General features: G+C 36.5%; 2 protein-coding genes across 2 annotated transcripts; both read left to right on the forward strand.

The window, feature by feature from the left end:
* Positions 1-913: 913 nt before the first annotated feature.
* On the forward strand, positions 914-3,523 carry LOC138310707 (temptin-like). Its single transcript, XM_069252042.1, has 3 exons — positions 914-1,153; positions 1,520-1,670; positions 3,433-3,523. The coding sequence occupies exons 1-3, from the start codon at positions 965-967 to the stop codon at positions 3,495-3,497; spliced, it is 405 nt and encodes a 134-aa protein (XP_069108143.1). The 5' UTR covers positions 914-964; the 3' UTR covers positions 3,498-3,523.
* A 14,135-nt stretch (positions 3,524-17,658) lies between these two features.
* On the forward strand, positions 17,659-22,859 carry LOC138310708 (temptin-like). Its single transcript, XM_069252043.1, has 3 exons — positions 17,659-17,926; positions 20,505-20,655; positions 22,577-22,859. Exons 1-3 carry the CDS (start codon positions 17,744-17,746, stop codon positions 22,639-22,641), a joined length of 399 nt encoding a protein of 132 aa, XP_069108144.1. The 5' UTR covers positions 17,659-17,743; the 3' UTR covers positions 22,642-22,859.
* Positions 22,860-23,361: the final 502 nt, after the last annotated feature.

Consider the following 23,361-nt stretch of genomic DNA (forward strand, 5'->3'; position numbering starts at 1 on the left):
CTCGGAAGTCATTTTAGAAAAGAATAATATTCGTTATTGAAGGGTGACAATGGGTATTTTAGGTTCACCAGGTTTATATGTGATGAATGTATTGGTATGGTTGACTGCACTCATAAACATGGGTGAAAATGCCCATGCTTTACCTGTTACTGGTATGATATGTGATGAATAGAATGATATGGATGAATACACATTGTTGTTATTTTCAACATATGCTACCCACCAGGTTTATAACTAACGGGCCTCGTTGCTGAACCCTTTCACACATATAGTTCAGTTTGAGGCTGATCTCCTTAACATTTATTGGAAAAGAACTTCTACTTATAGATGGAGATACAACCAATCTGATTAAAATACATATCCTTATTATGTTCGATAAGAGGATCTGAGAAAATCCCATTGGGGATCATGTCCAGGTGACCTTTGGAAATGGCTAATCAAATTGCTACCTGCAGAATCTTGACAGTGAACTGCAGGGGACAAAAGTGTTTGAAAAAAAACATCTAATTATTTTCATCTACTTAGTCATCTCGCCAAAAGAGCACAACAAAGCTAATTGTATATGAATACTGGGACGAAATATCTTGTTAAATTTATGTAGCAATGTTTAGAAAATGCATTTGATCTGAAGTACACGTGGTATAAATGTAATCCGAACATGTCCCCTGACGACGTTTTTTCCTTCAGTTTTCGGTTTGCTTTGTTTGGTGGATGAAAGGACTGCCTCTCGTGTATGCAGAATTTGGAATGTGTTCGTGTTTTGGGAGACTGCAGTATGTTTGTGTTTTTATAGTGCTGTCTCGTTGGAACATGCCGCCAGACACACAAGTCAACTTTTCATACCTGTCGTTCTATCTGAATGTATTACACTAAGACGAGTGTACTCGTTCTCACGACCTGCCCGATGTCGCCATTCCTACTGATAAAGTGTCACATGTCAATACACCGTAGACTTTAGACAATAATGAATGCCAAATACGTCCTGGTTTTTGCGGTCTGCTCCCTTGGGAGTCTGGTTCTGGCTCATCCCTCCTTTATGGACCTTATCCCTAACGGTCATGCCGTACCGGATCCCTGTGGCAGTACCAATATATGGTTCGGAGTAGGGCACAATAACCGAACGGGCGGAGGAATCGCCAATGTGTTCGGCGCTGTGAGTATATAACAGCTATACATGAATTGGTTTAATATCATATTGACATTAAGGCAATCAAGATAGATTTCGAGCTCTTCTGTAATTCCCAAGCGATGAGCAGCTCACCATTTAATGCTCCAAGTTGATCCCTCTTTATCTTCAGATGCTCAACTGTAGTTACATGGTAACAATAACAACAACAAGCGATGAGCAGCTCACCATTTAATTGTTGTTCTTATCTGAAGATAAAGTGAAAGCGCTAATGCTTAACGAAGACTTCGTCGTTTGTGCATTTTTTTCTATATATATATATATACACACTGAATAGGTTTTCAGGGTTTTCACGACAATATTAAGAACATGGCTGGTAATATGCTATTTTAGGATTTTCTGAAGGCCAATATGACTTGGACGAATGAGCTGTGTACTGCTGATTCTGATATTGATGGCAGATCTAACGGGTTTGAACTCGGAGATGCTGATTGTAAATGGTCACCAGGTGGAGCACCAGAGGGTCTAGCTGTTAGTCATCCAGGTAAACACTCTGTCTCTTTCGTAGAAAAGTTTCCCTCATACAGGTAAACCCTGTGTTAGAAAGGTAAAGGTTTCCCTCATACAGGTAAACCCTCTGTTAGAAAGGTAAAGGTTTCCCTCATACAGGTAAACCCTCTGTCAAAATGTAAAGATTACCCTCATACAGGTAAACCCTCTGTCAAAATGTAAAGATTACCCTCATACATGTAAACACTTTGTCAAAAGGTAAACGTTTCTCTCATACAAGTAAACCCTCTGTCAAAAGATAAAGGTTTCTCTCATAAAGGTAAACACTCTTTCAGAAAGGTAAAGGTTTCTCTCATACAGGTAACCTTCTGTCAGAAAGGTAAAGGTTTCCTTCATACAGGTAAATTCTCTCTGAGAAAGTTAAAGGTTTCTCTCATACAGGTAAACACTCTTTCAGAAATATAAACAATGCACTCATACAAGTAAAACTTATGTCAAAAAAATAAACATTTCCCTCATACATATAAAACCTCTGTCAGAAGGTACGGTTCCCCTCATACAGTTAAACCCTCTCTCAGGATGGGAACGATTTCCCTCATATAGTTAAACCCTCTCTCAGGATAGGAAAAAATTCCCTCATACAGTTAAACCCTCTCTCAGGATGGGAAAAAAATCCCTCATACAGTTAAACCCTCTCTCAGGATAGAAAAAAAATTCCCTCATACAGTTAAACCCTCTCTCAGGATAGGAAAAAATTCCCTCATACAGTTAAACCCTCTCTCAGGATGGGACAAAATTCCCTCATACAGTTAAACCCTCTCTCAGGATAGGAAAAATTTCACTCATACAGTTAAACCCTCTCTCAGGATGGGACAAAATTCCCTCATACAGTTAAACCCTCTCTCAGGATAGGAAAAATTTCCCTCATACAGGTAAACCCCGACAACATCCCAGAAGAGTAATGTCCTTATGCCCTTTATACTTAATACCTTAACATGTTCTGATTTTTTGCAACTAGCCCTCCACCGCTGGGTTGAGAGTTCGATTACCATGTGAGGCAGTTACAAGGTACTGACTAATGGTCGGTGCTTTTATTCCTAGTACTAGGGCTTTCCACCGTCAATAAACCTAGCCTAGCAGGTTCTTACATGACCGATGTTGTCAATAGGACGTTAAAATAATTCATTTCCAATGCTTCGTCTGCATCTTGTGTACATAAAATGAATTGGAATTTTGTCACAGCATAAACTGTGTTCTATGTGCGAAATATGACCCCAAATACGAAAATGAATCTGCTAATTGTTTCGTTCCCGTTAAGTAATTTGAATGTAGCAGTATGATTGGTTAATCCAAATGGTCAACAGAACGTAACTCACGACGGGGTATTGTTTTGGTTTATTAGTTTAAGGCCCTGTTAACAGCCGGGGTCATTTAAGGACGTGCCAGGTTTGTTGGTAGAAGAAAGCCGGAGAACTCTGAGAAAAAAATGGCGACCAGCGGTCAGTACCTAGCAACTGCGCTACATGGGATTCGAACCAAGAACCCAGATGTGGAGGACTTGTGGTAATATGTCTTGCCATCTTAACCACTCGGCCACCAAGAGGTATTGTCAGACCACCTATAAAACGGAGTGAGAAAGGAAAGTTAACCAAGGGCGTTTACCCGTTTATACAATAAGCATATAGATATCAGACGTGTAATTAACTACCAATATTATCATTTTAACAGAAACAATAGCATATATTAGATAATGATATATTTATGTAAATTCTATAGATAATTGTTTTTTTTTTCAGGTGTGTGTGAACCCATGAATTCAAAAAGATGTATGGCCGTTAACTTGAATATAAGATGTATCTGAAATATAACGACATTAAAGGTCGTTTTATCGTTCTTTCCCATTTTGATATCACTGGTAACATCACGGGCTTTACTCACGTTGGTGAAATGGATGTGAGAATAAGCTGTGAATGCGAACTCCAGCGGGAGATCACCTCTAAACTACTTAGTGAGCGATACAGGCCCTCTAGACCTCTTGGTTTTACAAATCAACAATTGTTCATACGTAATAGCCTCCGAAACAGCATCATGTATGATGTTTGGATGATTCGTTGGTACTCGAGATAAGCAATAAATGAAGGAATCAATCAATCAATCATCAATCAATTCTTTTATTCCTCAAAGATGAGATTTACAAAATAAAAAGGTTTCTCAAAACTTTACAGTTTTACATATCAAATGAGTAGCCAGATTCTATTAAAGTCTACATACAGGATATTTTAACAAGGCTTCTTTAGAACAAGTTTTTATACTGGTGAAAATGTCTTGACGAAATTTCCAGAAATTGTACGCCGTCTTTAAGAAACAGCATATATTCTGCCCTTGAGGTAAACATATTTTTGAATTCTTGGCAGTCCATTCCGAACAGTATTCTCAAAAAGTGTTCGTGGGATATATCATCAATATAAGTGCACACTTCCGGTCCATATGTCGCGAGAACCTTCTCCATGAATTGAATCCTGTCCAATTTTGTATGCTGACACTTAGTAGTAAAATGTAAGACGGGATCTATATACAGTTCTTCACATTTTTCGCACACTGTTTCATTCCAAGTTGGAGCAAAGGCTAGCATTTTGGCAACGTATCGTGTTGTGGGTGTGCAATGTAGTTTCCATAATATATGAGGTGAACTGTTTGTACAATGTATATATTGGAATCTTAGGAAATCTCCTTCCGCATGCATTCGATCTCTTAATAACATATTTTCACTGTAAGATATCGATGAGTTAACTATCCTTTTCCACATAATTTTGGAGGGAAATTTTGCTGCCTTTACATATGTTATAAGATGACATTGAAGAGTATAATTTTTCAAAAGCTTTATAATATCAGGAATAAATCCAGTTTGTACAGATGGTTGATCCAAATACTGGTATAATCGCGACAAAAATATTTGTTTTGTTAATGTTTTTGATGGCAAAGCGATAATAGCTTGTAGAAATAGTAGTTTCTTTTTGTCGATCTCTGCGCCGATTCTTCGCATTCCGAGCATTGGCTCGGCAATGTCTGATCGAGTAGGTTTTATAAAGCACTGGGTTCGTTTAACGATTTCATGTTGGAAGACATTGAGTCGTTGAACGTCTTTGACTAATAGTTTATTCCAGAATTGTGATCCGTATAAAACGCTGGGTAGGATGACTTTCCTATATAGCCCGGCGATTACCGTAGGGTTTGTAGTTTTGCAATCTTGACCAAACTTTGTCATCAGATTAAATGATTTCCTTCCTTTTTGAATTCCATTTGATATTGCATCACCAACTTTAAGGTTAGAAGTTATCAGCATTCCAACATGTTTGTACGAAGTTTCAATTGTTAGACTTGTTGTGTTCAATGTCCAATTGTAGTTAGGGTTAATAGTAGTTTTTCCAAAGACTAGGACTGCACTTTTACTTGCATTGTATTCGAACTGCCACGTGTTCGAGTAGCGCCCACATATATTTAAAAGTTCTTGTAATGACGCAGGGTTTGTAGCCAATAATGCCAGATCATCTGCTAACGCTGGATTACCACAATTTATCTCAGAGATTCTTGCTCCAAACTTTGTTGATTCTAATTCCTTCAAAAGGTCATTGATATAAATCAGATATAAAAATGTTGACGTCACTCCTCCTTGACGGATTCCGGACCGTACTGCAATCCAGCGAGATCGAGTTCCATGGGTCATTAAGGCGCTTGAAATGTTTGTATAGGAATTACGAATAATTTCAAATGTGTGTCCCCTTATGCCAAAATCATACACTTTCTTCAGAATTCCCTCATGCCATACTGTATCGAATGCTTTACGAGTGTCCAGGAAAGCGGCGTATACATTGCTATGTTTTTCGATATTGTAATGAATACATTCTCGAAGGTTGAATGCTACAGTTTCACAACTTAATTTCTTTTGAAATCCTTGTTGTTGTATACAGAGTTTGTTTTTCGTCAGTAGGAGCCAATCTTGAAGTCTTAAATGAAGCAACTTTTCCATGATCTTGTATAATGCTGGTAGCAGCGAAACTGGTCTATAATTGTCTGGATTTTGTTTGGATTTGTTTCCACCTTTGTATATAGGAATAATGATCCCGCGTTTCCATGTCTTCGGAATAAAATGATATGTTTGGATTGCTTTTAATAACCGTAGAGTGCATAACAGTAAATCGCGTCCTCCATATTTCAGATGTTCGTTACATACGTTGTCAACACCTGGTGCTTTGTTGAGTTTAGTATCCTGAATAGCATCTCTGAGTTCATTGAATGTAAACGGTGCGTTGAGCATATTTTGAGCCTCTTGATCTGTATATTCTTCGGATAGTGTCATAATATTTTCTCGAAATAGTGGAGTTTGATATATTCCTTCGAAATAACTTGCGAATGCTTCAGATATTTCCCGCGGTGTATCATGAGGGTTGTTGTTAAAAATGATTCTTTGGCTTCGATCTGTTTTTCGGACATTTTCTTTGGCGAATGATTTTCCAAAACAACCTAATGTCACAATCCGCTGTATTTTCAAGCTCCATTTCAAGCTCTTGTCTGTATTGTTCGTAGGCTAAATCATGGGTATTTCTAAATAAACGCTTTGCTTCCTTATATTCCTTATATGATTTGTAATGAAATCCTCTTGGTCGACCATCATAAATCCATTGTTTCCTTGCGTTTAGCGCATGCTTGTGAGCGGTTCTGACATCACGTGTCCAGTACGGTTTGAGACGTGGGTTCCTATTTACAGGTGGTATTGTCAAGTTTGCTGACATGATTAACGACAAGGTAAGTATTTCCGTGTAAGCGTCTATATCATATTGAGTCCTAAGAGGCATATCTTTGAGTAGTTTGAGCCTTTCTGAGAGTTGGCGTTGATATAGAATCAAGTTCTCAACAGTTGCTTTTTTCCAAGATCGCGAATCATCGGATAGTATTGGTTCATTGGAATATGTATGTTGAATAGGAATTAATAAGATACACGTTACTGGTAAGTGATCCGACGCGATATCTGTCTCTGCAGTCGCAAATATCTCTGCATGTTGCAAATAAGGTCGAAGCTGCTCGTCAATACATATATAATCCAACATAGATTTCATTGGAGAGAAAGTATATCTGTATCCAGTACAAATGTTGTTTAAGTTTACAATTTTAAGATTCATGTCGTTTATTAAAGTTTTCATTTCGTTGGATTTGTGCCTCAAAGCGTAGTGTTCTGGGGTTTCATTTAATCGTGCATTCAAATCTCCCGCTATGATAACTTTTCCGGTTCGTGAGTAAAAGACGCAAGTATCTCGTAATTGCTGTAATATTGAGCCATATAAATTCAAGTCATTGTTACTGGGTATGTATATTCCAACTATAGTAAGACAATCAATTTCGTTGTTACTTAACACAAATCGATGAAACCTGTTTCTTAATTTTCATGCCTACGAGTTGAACAGAGGCCGGACCGAGAAGTAAGTAAAATATCTTTCTCACTCTTCAATTAAAATGCATCTTTTCCTATATACGATATTTCGTCACAAGTATGTTGTGCGCTCTTTGGGCGATTAACTACAGACAAGAAAATAATTATGACAGCTCCTGAAAATCATTTCGTTGTCGTTAAGAAAATTGGTAATTTGATTGGTCAATTTAAAAAGACAATATTAGACCATGATCCAATATAAAATGCTGTTTTCAAGTTTATAAAAATCTGACTTTAAATTTGGTATTACACATTATAATGGAGATGCTTCACTAAAATCAAATTAACGGAACACTATGATAGTGGGAAACATCCATGTGCATTGAACGAATCATTGCAACAGAAAAAATCTGGCGAGCGATTCCTTATGTAATGATATCAATTTTAACAAGTTATTTATACTTTATCTATAAAAGTAATTCAACAATTCATGTGATTAATAACAATGTTTACATTTAACATAAGGACTTTGATGGCGAAGAAGAAACGTGTTAGGCCACATCAACCACGCATGGCTGGTCAGTGTTTGTTAACACAACTGTACTGGAGACTCGATAAACATTCACAGAACGAGATATACATGTTGATGTTGTGAAAACACGTTTAATCAAAATTGGTCCTACAACATATACGAGGGAGGCTGAAGTTGGTTCCGAGTTCCGAGTTCCGTTTAAGCTAAACGGAACTCGGAACTCGGAACCAACTTCAGCCCCTGAGGTAAAAACGGTATAAAGCTAGTATATTAATAATTCGAAATAAATGGCCAATATAAATTCAAAGTAAAATCAAAATTATTTCTATGGAATATATATATATTCAGCCACTATATGGCCTTCTTCAGTCCAAAATCCTTGTGGTCCTACAACACCACAAGGATATGACAAATCTATACACATGTTATAAGCAACAGTCTGCTGGCGCGCTTTGCGAAATGAGATGTCAATCTCCTTGTACAACAATATTTAGCTGGACACGCCGTTGGTAAAATACATGCTATGAACGTCCTTCACATGGGCGGAAGGCTGTGGGTTCTGTCCTCTGGCTGATACACACCATAGTCTATAAAAGTGATCATTTCTGACCCTACTTAGCGTTCAACATACCGGGAGTTTAACGACTGATTCTTCCGGTGTCAGTATAATGTAACTTGGTGGGGTGTGTTGATTGTTGTCTTCTGTGGCATACTCTAGTGACAAGAGTTCCACTATAAAAGAAGACACAACACGAATATATATACTTCCGTCTATCAAAACACACACCACACACTTCATTGATTGGAGGTCGTCCTTACATGACACTGGCTGTTAATAGGACATTAATCTATCAAACAAATGAACGTCCTAGTATGTTGCGTGTGTGAGAGCATGTTTTGGGAGACTGCAGTATGTTCGTGTTGTGTCTCTCTTGTATAGTGAAACTCATGTCATTTTTCTAGTTCTATTTCACTGAAGCATGTCTCCACAATCACCGAACGGGATGTCGGTCAATACATTTCACGTATCTACGAATGTTATCTTGCCCCTTAGACAGAAAATAGAGAAATTCTACCATTACTAGGTCAATAAATTTCTGATAGTGAACAGTTGTAAGATACGATAAGACTTGCTATCTAACGACATCAGATTAAAAGGTGCCACTAGTGCGATTGGACTAAAAGTGACACGATACGAGAGTAACACATGTTATTGTATGGTTGATTACCTTAACGTGCTTGTAATAGCCAGGTTCATTTAAGGACGACCTCGCGTGAATTCGCCATGTCGCATGTGTGAAGTGCATGGTGCGTGACTGTGGTATGTTATTGCTATCGAAAACGGAAACTGGTTCCGAGTTCCGTTTTACTTAAACGGAACTCGGAAATGGGAGTTGACCGAAAACTGAATTAAAGTGGATGTACCAATATTAATCCATTAAAAAAGTACCACAGGCAACATTTCCAATATGTGCTTTGAATATGTGCGAAGCACATTGACTATTTTATCTAAAACGATAGAGAATTTCCTTAAACGGAACACGGAACTCGGAACCAACTTCAGCATCCCCTCTTTGTAATAGTTTTACAATTGTTTCAAATATGAAAGGGTAAAATGTAAAAACATTATAGTTCTTACTGTATCTGACGAAAATGTAAAAGCTTTATAATACTCACTGTATTTGACGAAACTGTAAAAGCTTTATAATTTTCACTGTATTTGACGAAAATGTAAAAGCTTTATAATTCTCACTGTATTTGACGAAAATGTAAAAGCTTTATAATTCTCACTGTATTTGACGAAAATGTAAAAGCTTTATAATTCTCACTGTATTTGACGAAAATGTAAAAACTTAATAATTCTCACTGTATTTGACGAAAATGACGCTGGATGTTAGGTCGATAAATGATAATCTAATGAACTAATCCAAAGAAGAAACTGTATAGCGGGAAACGTTTGTGGTCATAATATTTGGTGATTTGACCATGAAAACTGAAAGTTAATATTTGGTGATTTGGCCATGAAAACTGAAAGTTAATATTTGGTGATTTGGCCATGAAAACTGAAAGTTAATATTTGGTGATTTGGCCATGAAAACTGAAAGTTAATATTTGGTGATTTGGCCATGAAAACTGAAAGTTGATATTTGGTGATTTGGCCATGAAAACTGAAAGTTAATATTTGGTGATTTGGCCATGAAAACTGAAAGTTGATATTTGGTGATTTGACCATGAAAACTGAAAGTTGATATTTGGTGATTTGACCATGAAAACTGAAAGTTGATATTTGGTGATTTGGCCATGAAAACTGAAAGTTAATATTTGGTGATTTGGCCATGAAAACTGAAAGTTGATATTTGGTGATTTGACCATGAAAACTGAAAGTTGATATTTGGTGATTTGACCATGAAAACTGAAAGTTAATATTTGGTGATTTGGCCATGAAAACTGAAAGTTGATATTTGGTGATTTGACCATGAAAACTGAAAGTTTATATTTGACGATTTGGCCATGAGAACTGAAAGTTAATATTTGGCGATTTGGCCATGAGGACTGAAAGTTAATATTTGGAGAGTTGGCTATGAAAATTGAAAGTTAATATTTGGTGATTTGGCCATGAAAATTGAAAGTTGATATTTGGTGATTTGGCCATGAAAATTGAAAGTTAATATTTGGTGATTTGGCCATGAAAATTGAAAGTTGATATTTGGTGATTTGGCCATGGAAATTGAAAGTTAATATTTGGTGATTTGGCCATGAAAATTGAAAGTTGATATTTGGTGATTTGGCCATGAAAATTGAAAGTTGATAGTTGGTGATTTGGCCATGAAAATTGAAAGTTGATAGTTGGTGATTTGGCCATGAAAATTGAAAGTTAATATTTGGTGATTTGGCCATGAAAATTGAAAGTTGATATTTGGTGATTTGGCAATGAAAACTGGAGGTTAATATTTTTGCGAGGTAAAGTCATGTGAGTTCTTTGCGTCTTTATGATAGAGCGATGTTAAAATTACAAAAAAATGGCGATCTACATACCTACCCGCTAAATCATAGTCACACTTAATATCCTGCAATAGCGTATAAACAAAGTGTCCAAAAGCATATTAACTATACATCATACAAAATATCAAAGAAACACAAATTATCAAAGCATGATTCGGGAACTAAACAATTTATTGACTCGTGCCCTATCCGGGCCTAGAACTCACGATCTACGACACCAAATCGCCTAGCCAAACATATCTGCGCCTTCTACCACTGCGCAACATCCACATTCCAAAAAGGATGTTTCAATGACGAAGTAATAGTCGGTTCGATATGCTGACATGATCTGTGAAAATTGTCAAAATAAATCTATGAATCAACAACACGTAGTGCATATGATACATTGTGTTTAGTAAATATTAAATATCAAAGAAACACAATTTAACAAAGCATGACAATTTATCGACTCTATACATTATACATGTTTACTGGTTGCTGGTTTTAAGCTCTAACATTCTATAAACAGATAAGATAGTTTATGGACGACCTCCATCGTATGTAATGTGGTTGAATATGTGCATAGTTTGGAAGGTATATGGAATTCTTGTTATATTAGGAGTCATGCTTCAGAGATATAGCACTATAAAAAGGATAAGAGTTCCACTATACAACAAGACACAACACGATTATACTGCAGTCTCCCAAAACACACACCCGCACTTCATACACGCACACGACGCAAACATGGGAGGTCGTCATTACATGACCCTAGCAATTGATGTGACCACAGGAGTTTGACGTTCTGTCAATAATAAATAGTATACATATATAAAAAAATACCCCTATATACTATATAAAAACACCAGGAATGAAATGCATCGCTGGCCAAAATTTTCACCACCTTCGGTAAAAGTTCTGTAAAATTTGTTCTGGGCAATGTCTGCATGTGTCACCGCGCCGATAATACAATAAGATGTTATTCTTCACATATATCAACACTAACCTGTTCACAACCCCATCACAATAAGTTTAATCCCAAGTCATTTTGAAAGTTTGCAGATTTTCGCGGCCACTTTGTTTTGTTCCCGAATCCATGCGCTGACGTCACAAGATGGGATGGGACACCCTAAAAACATGATTGGGTCTGAATCTAAAACAAAAGTCCCAAACTGGGCTTTTTGGATTGAAATATTCATATAACTGTGACATTTATACTCATTCCTATAAAATACATAAAGACATCAGACATATTACGAATATTTTTATTTTTAAACCCATTTATTTTCCGTTCATGTCAGATTCCGGCCTAATCAGTTCTTTAGGATGTTCCATTTTGAGTGCTCTCCCTTGTTTAAAACTTTAAAATGTTTATCAAAAATATCTTTTTAATTCACGAAAAAATGTATACGATATGTAACAAGCATAGATATTTTATAAGTAACAAATAGCTTAAGAATTCACCGTTAAATAATTGAAATCAAAAATAATTTAATTTCGTTTGTGCGGAACTGTGTGACGTCAGCGCATGGATTCGGGAACTAAACAAAGTGGCAACGAAATCTGCAAACTTTCAAAATGACTTGGAATTAAACTTATTGTGATGGGGTTATGAACAGGTTAGTGTTGATATATGTGAAGAATAACATCTTATTGTATTATCGGCGCGGTGACACATGCAGACATTACCCAGAACAAATTTTACAGAACTTTTACCGAAGGTGGTGAAAATTTTGGCCAGCGATGCATTTCATTCCTGGTGTTTTTATATAATATATATGGGTATTTTTTATATATGTATACTATATATTATTGACAGAACTCCTGTGATGTGACCTAAATTAATCAAACTTACTAACTAACTAATGACTTTTTTTATAGTGCTGCTTCACCGTTGGGTTTATTTATTTAAATTAACGTCCTTTAAACAGCCATGGACATTTGAGAACGCCCTCCCATGTGTTGCAGTGTGTCAATATTTGTTTATCTTTAGAGGGTGTGTTGGTTTGTTTGATTAAATTAACGTCCTATTAACAGCTATGGACATTTGAGAACACCTTCCGATGTGTTGCGGTGTGTCAATGTTTGTGTATCTTTAGAGGGTGTGTTTGTTTGTTTGATTAAATTAACGTCCTATTAACAGTCATGGGCACTTGAGAACGCCCTCCCATGTGTTGCGGTGTGTTAATGTTAAATTAACGACCTATTAACAGTCATGGACATTTGAGAGCGCCCTCCCATGTGTTGCGGTGTGTAAATGTTTGTTTATCTTTAGAGGGTGTGTTTGTTTGTTTGATTAAATTAACGTCCTATTAACAGTCATGGACATTTGAGAGCGCCCTCCGGTGTGTTGTGGTGTGTAAATGTTTGTTTATCTTAAGAGGGTGTGTTGGTTTGTTTGATTAAATTAACGTCCTATTAACAGTCTTGGACATTTGAGAGCGCCCTCCCATGTGCTGCGGTGTGTCAATGTTAAATTAACGTCCTTTAACAGCCATGGACATTTGAGAGCGCCCTCCCATGTGTTGCGGTGTGTCAATGTTTGTTTATCTTTAGAGGGTGTGTTTGTTTGTTTGATTAAATTAACGTCCTATTAACAGTCATGGGCACTTGAAAACGCCCTCCCATGTGTTGCGGTGTGTCAATGTTATATTAAAGTCCTATTAACAGTCTTGGACATTTGAGAGCGCCCTCCGATGTGTTGCGGTGTGTAAATGTTTGTTTATCTTAAGAGGGTGTGTTGGTTTGTTTGATTAAATTAACGTCCTATTAACAGTCATGGACATTTGAAAGCGCCCTCCGATGTGTTGAGGTGTGTCAATGTTTGTTTATCTTAAGAGGGTGTGTTGGTTTGTTTGATCTTTAGAGGGTGTGTTGGTTTGTTTGATTAAATTAACGTCCTATTAACAGTCATGGACATTTGAGAGCGCCCTCCGATGTGTTGAGGTGTGTCAATGTTTGTTTATCTTAAGAGGGTGTGTTGGTTTGTTTGATTAAATTAACGTCCTATTAACAGTCATGGACATTTGAGAGCGCCCTCCGATGTGTTGAGGTGTGTCAATGTTTGTTTATCTTAAGAGGGTGTGTTGGTTTGTTTGATTAAATTAACGTCCTATTAACAGTCATGGACATTTGAAAGCGCCCTCCGATGTGTTGAGGTGTGTCAATGTTTGTTTATCTTAAGAGGGTGTGTTGGTTTGTTTGATTAAATTAACGTCCTATTAACAGCCATGGACATTTGAGAGCGCCCTCCGATGTGTTGAGGTGTGTCAATGTTTGTTTATCTTAAGAGGTTGTGTTGGTTTGTTTGATTAAATTAACGTCCTATTAACAGCCATGGACATTTGAGAACACCTTCCGATGTGTTGCGGTGTGTCAATGTTAAATTAAAGTCCTATTAACAGTCTTGGACATTTGAGAGCGCCCTCCCATGTGTTGCGGTGTGTCAATGTTTGTTTATCTTAAGAGGTTGTGTTGGTTTGTTTGATTAAATTAACGTCCTATTAACAGCCATGGACATTTGAGAACGCCCTCCCATGTGTTGCAGTGTGTCAATGTTAAATTAACGTCCTATTAACAGTCTTGGACATTTGAGAGCGCCCTCCCATGTGCTGCGGTGTGTCAATGTTAAATTAACGTCCTATTAACAGCCATGGACATTTGAGAGCGCCCTCCCATGTGTTGCGGTGTGTCAATGTTAAATTAACGTCTATTAACAGTCTTGGACATTTGAGAGCGCCCTCCCATGTGCTGCGGTGTGTCAATGTTAAATTAACGTCCTATTAACAGCCATGGACATTTGAGAGCGCCCTCCCATGTGTTGCGGTGTGTCAATGTTAAATTAACGTCCTATTAACAGTCTTGGACATTTGAGAACGCCCTCCCATGTGTTGCGGTGTGTCAATGTTAAATTAACGTCCTATTAACAGCCATGGACATTTGAGAACGCCCTCCCATGTGTTGCGGTGTGTCAATGTTAAATTAACGTCCTATTAACAGCCATGGACATTTGAGAGCGCCCTCCCATGTGTTGCGGTGTGTCAATGTTTGTTTATCTTTAGAGGATGTGTTGGTTTGTTTATTTAAATTAACGTCCTATTAACAGCCATGGACATTTGAGAGCGCCCTCCCATGTGTTGCGGTGTGTCAATGTTTGTTTATCTTTAGAGGATGTGTTGGTTTGTTTGATTATATTAACGTCCTATTAACAGCCATGGACATTTGAGAGCGCCCTCCCATGTGTTGCGGTGTGTCAATGTTTGTTTATCTTTAGAGGATGTGTTGGTTTGTTTGATTATATTAACGTCCTATTAACAGCCATGGACATTTGAGAGCGCCCTCCCATGTGTTGCGGTGTGTCAATGTTTGTTTATCTTAAGAGGTTGTGTTGGTTTGTTAGAGGTTGTGTTGGTTTGTTTGATTAAATTAACGTCCTATTAACAGCCATGGACATTTGAGAACGCCCTCCCATGTGTTGCGGTGTGTCAATGTTTGTTTATCTTAAGAGGTTGTGTTGGTTTGTTTGATTAAATTAACGTCCTATTAACAGCCATGGACATTTGAGAACGCCCTCCCATGTGTTGCAGTGTGTCAATGTTAAATTAACGTCCTATTAACAGCCATGGACATTTGAGAGCGCCCTCCCATGTGTTGCAGTGTGTCAATGTCAATTAACGTCCTATTAACAGCCATGGACATTGAGAACGCCCTCCCATGTGTTGCGGTGTGTCAATGTTAAATTAACGTCCTATTAACAGCCATGGACATTTGAGAACGCCCTCCCATGTGTTGCGGTGTGTCAATGTTAAATTAACGTCCTATTAACAGCCATGGACATTTGAGAACGCCCTCCCATGTGTTGCGGTGTGTCAATGTTAAATTAACGTCCTATTAACAGCCATGGACATTTGAGAACGCCCTCCCATGTGTTGCGGTGTGTCAATGTTAAATTAACGTCCTATTAACAGCCATGGACATTTGAGAGCGCCCTCCCATGTGTTGCGGTGTGTCAATGTTAAATTAACGTCCTATTAACAGCCATGGACATTTGAGAGCGCCCTCCCATGTGTTGCGGTGTGTCAATGTTAAATTAACGTCCTATTAACAGCCATGGACATTTGAGAACGCCCTCCCATGTGTTGCGGTGTGTCAATGTTAAATTAACGTCCTATTAACAGCCATGGACATTTGAGAACGCCCTCCCATGTGTTGCAGTGTGTCAATGTTAAATTAACGTCCTATTAACAGCCATGGACATTTGAGAGGCGCCTCCCATGTGTTGCGGTGTGTCAATGTTAAATTAAGGTCCTATTAACAGCCATGGACATTTGAGAGCGCCCTCCCATGTGTTGCAGTGTGTCAATGTTAAATTAACGTCCTATTAACAGCCATGGACATTTGAAAGCGCCCTCCCATGTGTTGCGGTGTGTCAATGTTTGTTTATCTTAAGAGGGTGTGTTTGTTTGTTTGATTAAATTAACGTCCTATTAACAGCCATGGACATTTGAGAGCGCCCTCCCATGTGTTGCGGTGTGTCAATGTTAAATTAACGTCCTATTAACAGCCATGGACATTTGAGAGCGCCCTCCCATGTGTTGCGGTGTGTCAATGTTTGTTTGTTTTTAGAGGTTGTGTTTGTTTGTTTGATTAAATTAACGTCCTATTAACAGCTATGGACATTTGAGAACACCTTCCGATGTGTTGCGGTGTGTCAATGTTAAATTAAAGTCCTATTAACAGCCATGGACATTTGAGAGCGCCCTCCCATGTGTTGCGGTGTGTCAATGTTTGTTTGTTTTTAGAGGTTGTGTTTGTTTGTTTGATTAAATTAACGTCCTATTAACAGCCATGGACACGTGAGAGCGCCCTCCCATGTGTTGCGGTGTGTCAATATTTGTTTATCTTTAGAGGGTGTGTTTGTTTGTTTGATTAAATTAACGTCCTATTAACAGCCATGGGCATTTGAGAACGCCCTCCCATGTGCTGCGGTGTGTCATTGTTTGTTTATCTTTAGAGGGTGTGCTATATTCATGTCGTATCCTTGTAATAATGGAACTCTTTCTCTTGGTATAGCGCTATCTCACTGAATCATACCACCAAAGACACCAATCATATCCCAGTGAGTTTTGTTATTCTACGTTCAAAATCCGTCCTCACATGGCTGTTGATAGGACGTTAATTAATCAAATTCTATGTTGAAATAAACACTCATTTAAGATCCTTTATCTTTATATATACAGTTGAGTTTTTTTTATATTCAACTTTACATGGACATGTACTTTTTTCTTGGTTTACACACACACACACACACACACACACACACACACACACACACACACACACACACACACACACACACACACACACACACACACACACACACACACACACACATATATATATATATATATATAAAGCATTAAGTTGTTCTTTGAAAAATAAACATATTCCTGAAGAGCCATCATGAAATGGTGAATGTACAAGAGGAAAGTCGTTGACTTTTATTTTTTATATATTCAACTCTACATGGACATGTACTTTTTTCTTGGTTTACACACACACACACACACACACACACACACACACATATATATATATATATATATATATATATATATATATATAGCATGTATATACATGTATATATAGCATGTGGCTATTGAAAGATATTAAGAATGATGAGAGAAAATAGAGAGACAAGACAAGCAGAGAAAGAAATAGAGGAAGGCATAAAAATGAAAAAGACGTACAGAGTGACGAAGAGGAAAAATAACAGAAACCCCGATAAAGTCAGAAAAAGACGATGGGTGGGAGAGACAGCAAGCAGAAACGGAGAAAAACACACAAAAACAATAACTATCTAGACAACAGAAGAATCACTGGATCAGCTACAACACACAGGGTTTATTACTATGTCAAGGAAACTCTATAAGTCTTTGAATTTTAAAACCATGGTCAGTACATCTTTTGGGCAGTTACAAAAGTGTCCTATATCAATCGGGGTCACATCTGAAGACCCATGTGATACTCAAACGCACGGCACTCTGGAAAGATAACGGTTGGTCAGCTGTTTATCGGGACCTTATCGTTGTATAACCTCACATAGAAACTTGTCATAGTGAGATATTTTAAACATTACTGCATCTGATTTTAGACGAACAAAGCGAAAATGAATAGGCTAGCTTTAGGATTGCTTATTGTTGTTGGATTGTGTGTCGCTTTTCCTACTTTCCGTGAACGGATTCCCAACGGTAAAAATGTCCCTAATCCCTGTCAAGGATCATCCGGGGAGTGGGAAGGAGTTGGACATAATATCAAATTTGGAGGAGGTCCCAGAAATCCATTCGGAAAGGTTGGTGGTTTGGTGTCAATAGTTGATATTTTACGCAGGCAATATTTTTAAACGCGAAATTTCACATGTAATTTTCACGTGAACCGGACAAACAAGTGAATTTCACATGAATTTCATGTGAATTTCATGTAAAATTTCACGTGAAATTCATGTGAAATCCATATGTTATTCACGTAAAATTCATGTAAAATTTTCGTTAAGAAATATTGCTTGTGTATTTTTAAAGAACATCAAAGTTGAATATTTCAGTTAAATAATTATTTTCATGAGACTCCCGCATGACACTCCCTCTGGAATGTGAAATAAACGGGTTAGACTGCATATCAAAATATAACACGGCATTCAGTAGTGTTTTATACAGATATACACAAAGCATCGTGTTTGATTTCAGTTAAGTTACATGATATAGGACTTATTTTTCTGTTGTTTTTTTTCTGGGTTTTTTTCTGCTGTTTTCCAAAAAAAAAACTATTTACACAATAGATATACAAATAACAATATTTTCCTTTCAAAGAAGACCTCTCACATCAATTTCCATATTTAAATATTATTATAATCTTGCACTCAAACTTTCACCTCTTTCACATTAGTTAGAGGTCTATTCATCATTACTCATTAAATCATCATATCCATTCACAATAAATTGATACTGATAACTGCAAATAATTAATTCACATTGTGTATACTAGATAGTTGATATCTCCATCAAATATATCAGGGGAGACAACTCTTATAAAAAAGGACTTGTCTATGGATCTGTATCAAATCTAAAACTTAATTGTTTGTCAACAAAAGTTTCTCTGCGATTTCATCCTCCTGTATGTTAGGTTTCGTATTTCTGACTGGAAACGAAATAAAGTGTAACGTGTGAAAAAGAGATCTCCATTTCCATTCGTTATATCTATACAGCAATATTATTAACTTTTATTTATTTTCATACTAAAACTAACTCTTTGATTGGCATATACTATGAAGAAAAAATCCTTGAATTGCGCGAAAAACCGACGTAATCATGACGTCACAATAGACACGTCGACGTTGCGTATTGATTTAAAAAAAATAATCCATTGTAAACCAATAGAATCCTACGTTTAAACGTATTTTATGTGATCAAATAGTCTGAAAAAATAATCATAAGCATTGATGTAACTGTTTGCAGACTTTTGTGAGAATCCGCTAGAATCCGCTACGCGGATTCATAAAATTTGCAAACATAATTTCTTTCATACCTCTATGAATTTAAAAATATTAACATTAATGCTGAAATAAATCGATTAAGATAGAAACCTGTCAATAAAGACTACCCAAGGAACACGGAACAGGTGGTCTTATCAATTATTTATAACCCTAGAAAAGTGAACTTATTAAACAGGTGGTCTTTATACAGTGGTGGTCGCTAAGGTATGTGTTACTATATAAAATGTTCATCATTGGTACTGTCGATGGTCTGTATACAAAGTTGGTCTATGTGTTACTATATAAAATGTTCATCATCAGGACTTTGTAGATAATCTGTATACAAAGTTGGTCTATGTGTTACTATATAAAATGTTTATCATCAGGACTTTGTAGATAATCTGTATACAAAGTTGGTCTATGTGTTACTATATAAAATGTTTATCATCAGGACTTTGTAGATGTCACTAAGGTGTGCGTAACTATATAAAATGTTCATCATCAGGACTTTGCAGATAATCTGTATTCAAAGTTGGTCTATGTGTTACTATATAAAATGTTTATCATCAGGACTTTGTAGATGTCACTAAGGTGTGCGTAACTATATAAAATGTTCATCATCAGGACTTTGTAGATAATCTGTATTCAAAGTTGGTCTATGTGTTACTATATAAAATGTTTATCATCAGAACTTTGTAGATAATCTGTATACAAAGTTGGTCTATGTGTTACTTTATAAAATGTTCATCATCAGGACTTTGTAGATAATCTGTATACAAAGTTGGTCTATGCGTTACTATATAAAATGTTTATCATCAGGACTTTGTAGATAATCTGTATACAAAGTTGGTCTGGTCTATGTGTTACTATATAAAATATTTATCATCAGGACTTTGTAGATAATCTGTATACAAAGTTGGTCTATGCGTTACTATATAAAATGTTTATCATCAGGACTTTGCAGATAATCTGTATACAAAGTTGGTCTATGTGTTACTATATAAAATGTTTATCATCAGGACTTTGTAGATAATCTGTATACAAAGTTGGTCTATGTGTTACTAAAAAAATGTTTATCATCAGGACTTTGTAGATGTCACTAAGGTGTGCGTAACTATATAAAATGTTCATCATCAGGACTTTGTAGATAATCTGTATACAAAGTTGGTCTGGTCTATGTGTTACTTTATAAAATGTTTATCATCAGGACTTTGTAGATAATCTGTATACAAAGTTGGTCTATGTGTTACTATATAAAATGTTCTTCATCAGGACTTTGTAGATAATCTGTATTCAAAGTTGGTCTATGTGTTACTATATAAAATGTTTATCATCAGGACTTTGTAGATAAGCCGTATACAAAGTTCGTCTATGTTTTACTTTATAAAATGTTTATCACTAGGACTTTGCTGCTGCGGGCTCTAAATGGACCACTGAGTTATGTAATAAGGATTCCGACTCTGATGGAAAGACTAACGGTGAGGAATTGGGTGATCCTGACTGTACATGGACCAAAGGTGGGACACCTTCAGGACAGGCCACAGGACATCCAGGTAATGTATATAGGATATTAAATGAGTGTTTATTTCATATTTTATTTCATGAAGAAAAGAGGCTTAATATATTCACATTGCGATTCTTGGCGAAACGTCGAGAGGAGTTTCATAAATTATCATATGAAATGTTTGCAATAGATTATGGTTTGGGTTCTTTTTGGAACCACAAATCAGTCAAATTTTCAAAATGGTTATTTAGTATTTAATTTTTTGTTCTTATTTTGCAGCTTCAGTTGCCATGGTAACCACTCGAAATATGCATAAATTATGAAAATATTGAAATTTTTGCCATGTTTTGCTTAGTTTTTGACATCCTTGAACAAACTTCATATTTCTCCTAAAGATGTATTGGAGGTGCATGCATATTTTCAGTAAAATATAAAGTTTGTTCAAGGATATGTTCTATAGTTTCATAGACAAAAACTTAGTAAGAAATGGAACAAAATTTTCAAAAGTACCACATTTTTGTCAATCTATGCATATTTCGAATGGTCACCATGTCAACTACAGTTGTATGTAAAATTAGACAACAGACATTATAATTAATCAGGGATGTTCTAAATAACTAAATAACAGTTTTGAAAATTTCATGGGTTTGAGGGCCAAAAAGGGCCCAAACCATACATAGTCCTTATTTTTTTTATCATATAACTCTGGTCCCCCAGGGGGTCAGCGAGGACCGATATGAATGTTAAAATGCTATATCTCAGGCTAATAATTCTAATCAAGTTTGACTCATTTCCTATGAAAATTGAGCAAATAATGTTCATAAATGTGTAAACTAAAATAAACTTGACCCCTTTCCCAGAGGGAAACTTGAGACCCCAGGGTCATATAACTCACAATCTTTCTAAAGAACCTTAAGACCTTTCTATCTATGAAAAGGATTTGATTCTACCATTTCCAGATTTTCAAAAGAAGATTTTTGAAGATTTAGCCTATTTGATCTCTTTTGACCCCGCCCCTAAGGCCCCTGGGGGTCAGTCATAGAAATTTTGTTTATAGGATTTAATGGCCTTCTCATACTGATAATTCTGACAACATTTGACTCATTTCCTATTACAAATGACAAAATAATGCTCGAAAACGTGTTTTCCCAATATAAACTATAGTAAACTTAACCTCCTCCCCAGGGGGAAACTAGAGACCCCAGGGTCATATAATTCACAATTTTTGTAAAGGACTTGAAGATCTTTCTACCCCTGGGTGTCGGGGACCATATAATTCACAGTTTTGATTGGCCTTATGCCTTAGAATGTTTGTGCAAAATTTCATTGAAATTGCTTCAAATGGCGTTTAAAATAGGTCACTTGAGACTTCGTCTCAGGTGAACTAAAAACGTAATTGACGGCAGGGGACGTGTGTTGCTTGCAACACTTACTGTAAGTTTTTTTATACTGAAATGAGTAAGTCAGTTGCCAATTTTATTTTATAATGAAAAGATCAAGCTTGTTCCACTTTATGTATCCTGTGTACAACCAAGGAATTGTAATTTTCGGCCAGAATCCAACACTGTTTTCACAAGGTCTAATACGTAAAAGTCAGCATTAGACATCTCGAATAGTCGCCTCTTTATACAAATCGCCTCTTTATACAAATACACTGATTGTGTTACTTTGATCATTTTAAATATCAATTTAATTAACCAAGTCTAGTAGTCGATTTGTAACCTTAATGGCTACTGATGGAATGGTATAAAAGTACCGACGTATTTATCTGTATATTTTGGTTAAGTTTCATTTATTATATTTACGTCCTATTAACAGCCAGGGTCATGTAAGGATGGCCTGTCATGTATGCGATGTGTTGCGTGTATAGAGTGTGTGGTGCGTGTTTTGGGAGACTGCGGTATGTTCGTGTTGTGTCTTCTTGTATAGTGGAACTCTTGTTCTTATAAAAAGTGCTTGTTCTGTTGTAGGCGTGTGTGAACCAATGGACCAGGATGCTTGTAAATCGGTTAATGCGGCCATCAATTGTCTTTAGTGCAGCTGTTCTTAACAAAAACACAGATAACATAGACTATCGTGATAGTCCATCTGTGAAATTTTAAAGGACATGTAAACTTGTCGACAATGCTTTGAGTTGTCTTGTCACAAACTTATAAAACGATTTATTTAGATCTGATATTTGATTCTCAGACGTGTTATAAATTTACATATATGTGTATTTTATATAATGAAAAATAAATATGTTTTGAGGAAACAAATCTCTTCTTTTCATGTCAAAGTTAAAAGTAAAACACGCGTTTGCACAAAAAACGGTCACACAAACGCTAGTAGTACCTGCTGAAGATGATACAAACTTTTTGTTCAGACAATATGAACGTTTTTTCCATCTTACCATCGTATCAACTCAACATTTTATCGTTTCATCAACATTGTGCATGAGGTTTCTCATGTGTTTTTGCCAAAATTGTTTTATCCCATTCACAACCTGTGTTTTAATCTAGTTTAAATTTCAATCTAGTTTTTACTTGCCTATGTCTTATCCTGATCTTTTAGATGCAATCATTATTAATCTTCTATCTGGATCTTTAAAACAAATGCACGACTTGTAGTTTGGCCCTAAATGACCATGGTTGTCGATGGGCCGTAAAAACATAAAATAACAAATTGTTCTGTCAATATTCTTATTTTTTGACGATCAGATTTGATGCAAGAATTTTCAATGGTTCCTGCAATTACCTATTAATACCATATAGTT

Source organism: Argopecten irradians, chromosome 16, assembly GCF_041381155.1.
Source record: "Argopecten irradians isolate NY chromosome 16, Ai_NY, whole genome shotgun sequence".
Lineage (NCBI taxonomy): Eukaryota > Metazoa > Mollusca > Bivalvia > Pectinida > Pectinidae > Argopecten > Argopecten irradians.